General features: G+C 38.9%; 1 protein-coding gene across 2 annotated transcripts in view; it reads right to left on the bottom strand.

The window, feature by feature from the left end:
* Positions 1-10,133, bottom strand: part of LOC311287283 (solute carrier family 2, facilitated glucose transporter member 4-like) — a 64,520-nt gene extending 54,387 nt beyond the window's left edge. Inside the window, exons 1-3 of one of the 2 annotated variants that reach the window (XM_084404004.1) lie at positions 9,880-10,133; positions 3,919-4,014; positions 1,936-2,296 (exon numbers count right to left, since the gene is read on the bottom strand). Coding sequence is in view for 1 of the 2 variants with exons in the window: in XM_084404003.1 (XP_084260129.1) it covers positions 3,919-4,014; positions 9,880-9,912 (129 nt within the window). In the remaining variant the exon portion in view is untranslated. The remainder of the gene's footprint in view (positions 1-1,935; positions 2,297-3,918; positions 4,015-9,879) is intronic. The other variant, XM_084404003.1, reaches the window with a different exon arrangement.
* Between the last annotated feature and the right edge of the window lie 520 nt (positions 10,134-10,653).

The raw sequence follows: 10,653 nt of genomic DNA on the forward strand, positions 1-10,653 counted from the left end.
GAGACAAAGGGAATTGGCGACACCGATGGTGAGCTGGAGTTAAGTGTCTTTTTGGTCACTTTTAGACAGAAAATCTAAAGAAAATTTAACATACAGAAAGATAATACAAATATAATTTCACTCACCAAGCCTGCCACTTGAAGCAAATATCCATCCCTTCTTAAATGTCCGCGCCAGCGAGCGCGTTGGGCCGTTTAGTGAAACTGACGCAAATAACAGTTTAAATAAATAAAATAATGATTTAAACTAATGGAGTTAAGCACTTAAACATCATTACTGAGAAGTTACAACATTTTTATATTCAAATTCAGTCAATAGAAATATTTGTTGTTAATGCGGTGTTTTTGAACACTTTTCCTCTGGCATGCTTTGTTTTAATGTTTTAACCACAGAGATAATTGCTTATCATGATAATACCAGATTGTCTGAGAAAATAGTTTCGTGCAAATAATGCCCAAGGCCTATCTGTTTCCATTAAAAGTATCAATTAAAAATACAATTCGGCCAGTGGAAAAGATTGAGAAAAACTTTCTCTGAAATGTATTTTACACTATTTGATTTATGTATTCAAAAACAAGGCAAGGATAGGCAACTACTTGATTTTTATTAATGTAATGTGTCTTGTACAGTTAAACGTTATCACGTGGATGAATAATCATATGCAAATGATATGCAGATGAGGATCTGCATAGTAAAACTAGGCGTTGTAAGCTCCATATATGGTTATTTAGGGGTGGAGGCGCATGTGCGCACAATCTTCCGCTGACTGGGATTTATAAAGTGAATTCTGCGCAGGTTCTGGCGTACGAACGGTTTTATAAATCCGAATATTATTTTGCGTACGCCATTTTTGGCTTTCGGGCGCACGTACACTTTTAGTAAGGTTCCTACGCACAGTTTTATAAATGAGACCCCTGGACATCTTGTTCAAATACATGGCATCGTGGATTCTATCAAATATCAACAGATAAAAAATCAAAACCCGACGGCTTCTGTTAGAAATCTTATAATGGGCCGTGTTTGGATCTTCCATCAGGACAACGATCCAAAACAAACATCAAAATCAACACAAACATGTGTTACGGAGCACAAAATGAAGCTTCTGCCATGACGTCCCAGTTCCCTGACCTGATGAGTGGAGTTAAATTGAAGAGAAGAAGCACCAACATGGAGCTAGGAATCTGAAGGATCTGGAGATATTCTGTATGGAGGAATGGTCTCTGATCTCTTGTCAGGTGTTCTCCAAACTCATCAGGCATTATAGGAGAAAACTCAGAGCTGTTATCTTGGCAAAAGGAGATTGCAAAAAGTATTTAGTAAAAGGGTGCCAATAATTGTAGCCAACGTGTTTTGGAGAAAAACATTTATTTCATAATGTGATTTCCAAAATTAAAATGACCAAATTAAAGTATTTATTATTTTAATAAATGTATTATTTATTAAATTAATATTATTAATATAATTATATTATTAATTATTAATTACTAGATAGTACCAGATATTTTAGCAATGATTATTTATTATAATTATTTGATTTTTATATTATTTATATAATCTTTATACTCTTCTTAACACTAGTGAAAAAACCAATGCCAAAATAAGTACATTTATTTCATACTAAGTATACTACAAATCCAATTAAATTATTGAATGACATATCGCTTGAGAATTACTGAAATAAATAAATTAAATTAAACTTTATATGGAGTACTTCTTTATTGCACAATGCACATTTCTTAATATTATGCCTAAAATGTAGCCTAGAAATCTAGACGCACCCTAGCGGCAGCAAAATGTATTTTGCAGCCAGGGCAGTCTAGCAACTCTCCATTGACTTTCGAGCTGCAAAAACCTAAATTGGGTCAGGCCAATCACGTCGTGTATAGAGTAGGCGGGGCGGGCTTAACATAATGACGACAGAGTTGCGACGGTTACCTGCTACTTGAAAACAAAGAATGGCGGCTGCTGCCTGCGAACAGTGTTTCGAATCGGCTTTGGCCGCGACTCTGGAGGACTTGGAGTTAAGTTTTTCTTTGAGAAAAGAGCATAGAACAGCACTTAAGTCATTCTTAAAAAAAGGAAGATGTGTTCGTAGTTTTGCCGGCCAGATATGACAAAAGTTGAATCTATCAACTAGCTCCGCTGTTGGGAAAACGCTCTGGTTGGGTGAAGCGCTGTCCTATTGCGTGCAGAGGGAATTTGAAGACAGCCGTTTATCCCGCCCCTCGGATTGAGCCGTGTCTATGGTGAGTTGCCAGACCCAACATCTTGATGTAGGTCTGGCTTGCCAGGCTACCTAAAATGTGTTTTAATATCACAGTTAGTAAGGATAGTATGATCTCTGTGTGATATCAATCTTTAAATGTAAGATATTTATCTAAAGTATTCTTGCAATGGTTGCAAATGTAAATGTATTTGTAATATACTTAGCATAAAATAAATGTATTTCAAATACATTTTGGTATATTTATTTTTCACTAGAGAATCCATTACACATTAGATATTTTAGTTTAACAATTAATATAACACATTTAGTTTTAATGTATATAAATATATACAGATCACATGTAACATAAAAAGGCATTAGAATCAATAGATAAAGCTTTAAAAATCCCTACATGTGAGCTTGCATGTTCAAGTCTCTGTATATTATCATCAACTATATAAACTGACTTCACAACTTTCACTTGCACTGATATAGCAAGATATTTTCTTCTTGCTGTGCAAATGCATTCGTGTACTTCATATTCTTCAATCTCTTCAATCTTCGATAGAAGAGAGAATTTAAATCACGCTGACTCTCTTGCGAGAAGTGAATCACAGTTTTGCATGTTTCAAGGTATGTGATTGGCTGTTAGCTACTGATGTCACATTTACATTTGCACACATTTCATGGTTATTTATGAACTCAGGGTAAAAGCCTTGAAAGAGAAAGTTGATTATCAACATTATGGTACCAACAAAGCCTGATTGGATTGGTTTGGTTTGGTTTGGTTTTGTCAACTGAAAACCACCCCTGTAACCCTTGTAAGTTTGTTCAACTACCATCATGGAACAGGCCCTATAATGTTAGGTTTGACACCGAATCTTCGAGGAATGTATTGAGCACAATCTCCAGGGAAGTCCCTTTTCGAGGCATTGGTATTGGTTTCACAGAGTCACGTGATCAATGACAAACAAAAGACTTGTTCAACTTGAAGCGGCGCTGCACAGGCCGATCGGTTTATGACATCAAAGTACTGCGAGAGCAATTCAAAAGCATAAGGAGCCGTCTGCTCTCTATTCGCTCTCGCGGTATTTTTATGTCATTCACCTATCGGTTTGTGCAGCGCCGGTTCAAGTCGAACAAGCCTATAGCCTCACTTTCTCAATCACATGAGCGAAAAACTTTGAATTTAAATTAAATTCAACCTGTTCCAGTCCCAGTCTTATTCCATGTTTTGCAGTCCTTTGTTATGTTTAATGTTGATTAGTCTCCCCAGGTGTTTCTTATTAGCCACGCCCCCTTGTGATCTTATTAAGCTTGTCTGTCTATTTAAGCCCTGTGTTTAGTTCAGTCTTTTTGTCAGTTCTTATCATGAGTCTGAGTCTTGCTTCCTCCTTCCTCTGCTTCAACCAAAACGTAACACACACACAAAAGTCTAAGTGCTTTATGAGGCTTCATTTCCCTATCAGCCCCAGTCATGTAGTTCCTTTATCGTCTTGATTATTTATAGGTGTATCTTGTTAGTCATTAGTTTTTGCATATATGTATATATAATATAGCTAAGATAACTGTGGACTGTGCTTAGTCACTCTTTATGAATGTAATTCTTTGGACATCATTATTATCCTGCTGTTTAAATTTAAGTTTTAACAATACGATGATATGTCTAAAATATGTATGACTAACTGATTTTCATATGGATTTAATATTACCTTCTGTGGAGCGTTGATGACTCCAATGTTATAGCCAAACTGAAAGGAACCCAGTACAGCAGTGAACACTGACAGTGCGAGGGTTCCGGTTATTCTCTGCAGGAAACCAAAACACACAATGTTTATAATCACAGCATCATAAGTCTGTTGAAGCAGGAATATGTAATTATTCATGTAATCTCAGCAGCACATTGGGGTTCAAAGTATAATCAAAATAAAGCCAAGTTACAAACATCAAATAAATGTATTACAGCATTACTGTCATCTTCACTCTAAATTTGTTTTCTATATTGTTAAATATTGCAATTCTCTATAGATATAAATTGCTATAAATTGCTATAGAGATATAAATTGATATCTTATTGCCTGGATGGCTATCAAGGACATGGTATGATTGCCTCAACCTGCACATAACAAAACCATTATGTCATAGAATGTCTTCACAGCAGTATGTTCAACATTGGAGAGGTGGAAAGCCAGATATCTATCTGAATACTCAAATACCTTCATATTTAATAAAGGATTACTGCTTTAAAATTAAGCCCTATACTGTCTGTTCCCATGTCTTTGTGGCTCATCTGGAATTAGCAGGATGGGCCACACACCTGTCTTTTCACTGACTGACAGAAGTCTGGCTGACTCCTCTCTTGTTTTTATCTGCTGACATAAGTGTACAGGAGTGTACAACACATTTCTCAAAACAAAAGCTGTATTCATTGTGTAACACTTACTGGCATTAATATGCATTATTAGTGGCCAATCACTGAATGTGTGTAGGCACCTATTGTCTCTGTTAATATTTTTCTTCTTCTTCTTCTTCTGCTCTTTAGTCTATGGTAGCCCATAGAACCGCTTGCAAGAATGTTATGAAATTTGGCACACAGATAGAGGACAGTCTGAACTTTAAGCACAGCAAATTTGGAGTCATTTACTGTACCTATAGTGCCATCAACTGTCCAAATCTGTTACCATGTTTATGCTAACTTTTGAACCATAAGGCCTAAACACACACACATTTTTTTATATGATTCCTTTGCTCAAGACGATTCAACCTAGCGAAGTTGGCTCAGATCATCTGCAGACCGTGCTGGAAAAAAGTTATCAGAAGCTTTTTGATAAACCAAACTGTTCTAGAATAACACACAAACAAATTCAACAAAGAGCACATCAAAATGCAATGCTTTAGCATGAGGCAAATCTTGGTATATGTCATTGCAAGCATGACCTGAGGCAACCTGCAGCGTTTCAGCACACCGCCACCTACTGGTCCGGAGTTATGATTTTCATCATTCACTATTTTTGCTTATAGCTTCTGATCGTTTTGCCCCAAAATCACAAAATATTGGACACTCTTTAGGTCTCATTAGGTCTGGTATGACATACCAAGTCAAATGGTACCCAATCTTTCCCATATTGGCCATGTTGGCCATTTAGAATTTTGACGTAAAATACTGTATTTTATAAAGGCATTATCGTTTCGAAACTCTGTTTGTGTCATTGGAGACATTTCCTGAAGGTACTCAAAAAGTTGAGACAGTTCAAATTTATAAAAAAAATAAATAAAAAAATGCTAATATATCTTTTGATTTTTATTATTATTATTATTATTATTATTATTATTATTATTATTATTTTTTGTATTTTAATGAAACTGGTCTTAATAGATTCCTTAAATCATACCAAGAACAATGATCGCAATTATGCCATAATCAGTCAAAACTGCTGTCTGTTATTTTAAATTTCTTAGAAAACCTAGTTTTTAAAACTCATTCAGAGGTGTAAAGTACAGGGGTCAGAAAGTAAAAGTCCTGCCACATTTTTATTCCACCCATGAACTCAGCCAGCTGTTTTCACTAATTTGTTCCGTCTCCTGGCTAAAAAACTGTGCTAATTAGCAAATCCAGGTGATTGTCTCTTGTGACTTCAAGTGCCCAAAGGAAAGAATCGACTCTGAACTGCCAATACGAGTCGTTTTTTATTCGAATCCTACTGCTTTACAGTTCTATGTCACTAGAAGATACATTTGCATAATGCCTGTCTATGTTGTATGTTGATGGACATACACGTGTTAATGCTGATGGTGAGGAATGACAGCTGCAACATCTCATAATGTACCTCAAACTGAGTAGCGTATCACTGACAAACGTCCTGCTCAAGTTGCCCTTGCGATGGAGGTTCAGGTTGAATAACTAGTTCTTCCAATGTTTCATCATCAGACTCACGCTCGGATTGATATGGTAAAATCTATGTCATCGTTACTGTCTTTACAGTTCACAATCGCTGAGATTTAAGAAGCCTCCGGACAGACCATTATGGTAATGAGCGTGTAGCTTCTGACAGACACTGTACGCGGTAGACCAATCACAACAGACTGGGCCATCTGGCCAATCAGTGCAGAGCAGGCTTTCGGAAAGGAGGGATTTAGAGAGACTGATTCATCCAACGAGTCGTTTTAGAATCATTGAAAAATGTGGTGATGTGCAATGTATATTATGAGAAAATGAAACTTTTGACTTTTGATGCATGTAAATCTGTTGTAGAAGACCTCCAAAACAAAATTAGGAGCCTTTAAAATAGCATAATGGGGGGCACTTTAAGAATATTGACTCCAAACTTTTTATGTCATTGTCACCTCTCACTGACCACAAAACATGAATTTGGTAACAGCACCAGCTATTGGTCAAAAGTGATAAGCAATCAAATAATATTACTATTGATTGCATTTATGATTTGTCTGCTGTTTTGACTAAATTAATAAAGATAAAACCGTCTAGGTTACTGATGTAACCCCAGTTCCCTGAAGGAGTAACAAGTGGTAACAAAGCGAGCCAATGAACATTGGCCAGTGATATTTGCATTCCGAGTCACGCCTACAAGGACATTCGGTATAAATAGGACCGGCATTACTCACTTCATTCATGTTTTGCTGAGGACTCAAGACAGGGGTGTTTCAGGGCTGTTGCAGGGGGGACGTAACGTCTCGGTACCCTCCTTCAGGGAACGGTGGTTACATCAGTAACCTAGACGATCCCATTCAGTCAGTCACGTTCAATGTTACGTCGGACTGACGTCATGGGGTCCCTATGGAAAGCGCCATAGGCACTGAACTGTGTTACAAGTGTTGGAAATGCAGATGCTGGCAAGCTGCCACGTGCCCTATTGGCAACTGCTCTCACAAATGTCGTAACCTACCCAGCGCCCCAAGTAAGCCCAAGGGAAGTCCTCCCTTGGGGGATGAAAGGGACAGGGTCTTACTCTGGGGACAGCCAAAGCTGCTGTTCCTACCCCAGGGAAGAGTGCTTCAGAACTCATTTCCCAACAATTCTCAGCCATGACCATAACACTGGGGAAGCGTGCCCAGTCCCAAAGAAGGGGAATGCTACGGGGACCATACCCTGTCTGAAGGAAGGTAACGAGTGGAGATTTCACTTATGGACTGACCTGTGGGACAGTACTTCATATGGAAGATCTCTGAAGTAGGTCCTACCTATCTAGGGACAGGGCAGAGCAGAGGGGAAAACCGTTTCATGGACAATCCACATATGGGATTACCGAACAGGGAATCATGTCATATGGGCATCTAGCCCAGTACAAGGGCTGACCGGCCGACCATGCACAGTACTGGGCCTGGCGTAAGACACCTCCGCTGCGTCTGACTCCCGAAAGATGCTGTAGGAACTTGATTCAGGGTTTGCCGAGTGGGGAACTCACCTAAAGAGCAAGTAGGAGCTCATGATGTGCTGCAATGGCAACACCTTCAAGGTGGAGGGGGACAACCTCTGCATCCAAACCAAGGAAGGAATGCACAGAGCCAAACAAACTCAACTTTAAAGCATAAGCACGCCTCGTAGAGGGGGTTTGAGCTGAAGTGATAGTGTCAACTACTACTGGCGGTAGGCCACTTATGTCCCTCCACGTCTCGTTCAGAGACCACACATGGAGAGAGGGGCTGTCGTGAGGAGCATCAATTCTGGGAACCAGGTCTGGTTGGGCCAGTACAGCGCAACTAACAAGACCTGCTCCTCGTCCACCCTGACCATGCACAGTGTCTGTCCGAGAAGGCTCACTGGGGCCAACACATATTTGCATAGGTATGCCAGTGCCTCCGTGCCTAAGGTTTCCATCATTCAGGGAATAGAACAACTGGCAGTGGGCGAACTCCTGGGAGGCAAACAGGTCTACCTGTGCATCCCCGAATTGGCTCCAAATCAGCTGGACCGCCTGGAGTCTCCATTCTACCAAGAACGTGAGCTGTCAGGTGAATGGAATGAGCGATCGTTGTTTCACAACCACTCGGCTCCGAAGCAAAATATGAATGAAGTGAGTAATGCCGGTCCTATTTATACCCGTATGTCCGAGTAGGTTAGCCTGGAAATCCAGACCTAAATCTAAAAGATTAATGGTCTGGCATCGACTAATGAAAATCGGCCAGCTCGAGGGGCGGCACCAAGCATGCATTTGAAAATCTCACTGCACGCAATTGGATAACACTATGACCAATCACACAACAAGCCCCATATGCTTAGCTACCAGGGGAGCTAACTGGTAGATTATACTCTTACCGTATCCGGTCGGCAAAACAGCAAAAACGTCCTTCTTGCAAAGGAACGATTCGAGCGGCGTCTTCTGTTCCTGTTTTAGATAAAAAGTCAAGTCTAACTTGTTCATTGTAGCGGCCAAAGCCGTTTCAAACAACTGGTATTCATCTATAGCCATCTTGCAATGTTTACTAATGACTTTGACGTCACAGCGCTGTTGTCATCTGTTTAGCTCGCCTCTGGCCCGCCTATATCAGATAACCCAAAGTGATTGGTGCAGCTCAGATCGAGGGGCATATTTAATGAGCATCATTACTCAACACCAGAGTAACTCGCTGAGCAAATTCAACTTGTGCTCTCGCGAGAACTCTGGATTACCAGGGTACGAGTAGGTCTGACTTGGCATGCAAATCTCATTGGGTTGTTTTGTTACCACTTGGAGGTGATTGGGCTCCCAGGTGAGACCCCATGACGTCAGTCCAACGTAATGTTGAACGGGACTGACTGTATGGGAACTTTAATTACTCATTGTTGCATTCTGATAACTCATCATACCATTTACAAATGTAAATAAATTATATATTCAATATAAATTAAATTAAAAACAGTTGTTTTTCATTTTCATGGTATATGACACAATAATGTCAATTTTTTAAATGAAACTATATGATATAATATTAACATTTTTGCACTAACTTGTTTTGTGTGTTTGCTCCCTGGCATGACCAATCTGTGTTGAGGTTTGGCTATGGTGTGTTTTATAATGATACACGGAAACAATGTCAAGAGAGGCAAGGTATGTCTGAACACTTGGACATAAGCATTTTTTCAGTTTAGGAGAATACTTCTTTAACAAAACATTAAAATGAGTTCCTCAGATATGCTGGCATAATAGGTTGGCAATAGTGGCATTAGAGTGTTGTGATTACTGTCAGCATATCACAAAGCATGGCACCAACAAACACTAAGATACAGAAATATTCAAGTATTAAAGTGTTAATTACACTTTATCATTTAAGGTCCGCTGTGAGACAGAAATGCTTTAACTGAGTATCTCTGAGTCATTTTAAAACAAAGATTTGACCTTGAAACATGTGACCATTTACACACTACATCTAACTGCAATGTTGACTTTATTGCTATCTCACACTCTCACACTCTCACAATCGCAATATCCAGTGACAATCTTACCAAAACCAACGGAAGGCTTCAGGTCAGAGTGTGATTGTAATATTAAATCAGTACATGGGCACATTTTCATAATGTATTATTTTAGGTATTTAAATAAAATAAAATAAAATAAAATTCAAATATAAAATTGTTTAAAATGTTTATATTTTAAAGATCCAAATTAAACTATCATCATCATCACACTGTATGGTAGCTCACATTATCTTACATGCATAATCGTAATTGTCATTACCTCCCCTCCCAACTGTTGAAACCCAGCCGGCATGACTTGGTCCTGTCTCACAGTACTTTCCAAGCAGTATTATTCCAAAGCACTGATCTGTAAATTTAATTTGTCCTTTAAAACACACACACACACACACACACACACACACACACACACACACACAGACAAGAATTATACAAAAAAGAATTTGGATCAAGGCTTGTGTGTTTCTCCAGTGTCTATAATTTCCTCTGTGAGGTTTGAAGAAGAGGGCACAGAATACATGCTCACACACTCTCCACCCGCATGTTTTTAGAAGTTTGGGCCAGAGGGGAGGGGTTTAGATCTATGTGAAGAGTAGCTACACTGACTAGGCTGTTTCCATTAGCTTCAGAGGCTTCAAGGTTGGTTTGTCACTGTACAAATTGTCTTGACCTTATGTGTCATTGAAAAAAAGAGCAAGGCGTAGGCTACATTAGCACATGAAGTTTGAGAGAGATAGATCCCTACACAAGATCACTACATTTTGTGCAGAACTGAGACTAATTACTGTAAAGTTTAATCATGCATAAACTGTAGGACATTCCATGTATCCTTGCTTATGGGTAACTAAAGTATTAATTGAGCATTTGGTTTGAGAATTTCAAAGATTCACTACTTTAGTTTAGTTTCCACCACATGATTATATGGGTCAAGAGAGTCCAGATGCACACCTTGATGGTTTAAAACCCAACAATATTGGCCAAGAATGGTTAACTGGAATGGTTAGTCTCTATTGTTCAGCTTTTCTTAGCTCATAGA

The sequence above is a fragment of the Rutilus rutilus genome, assembly GCF_951802725.1.
Source record: "Rutilus rutilus genome assembly, chromosome: 3".
NCBI lineage: Eukaryota > Metazoa > Chordata > Actinopteri > Cypriniformes > Leuciscidae > Rutilus > Rutilus rutilus.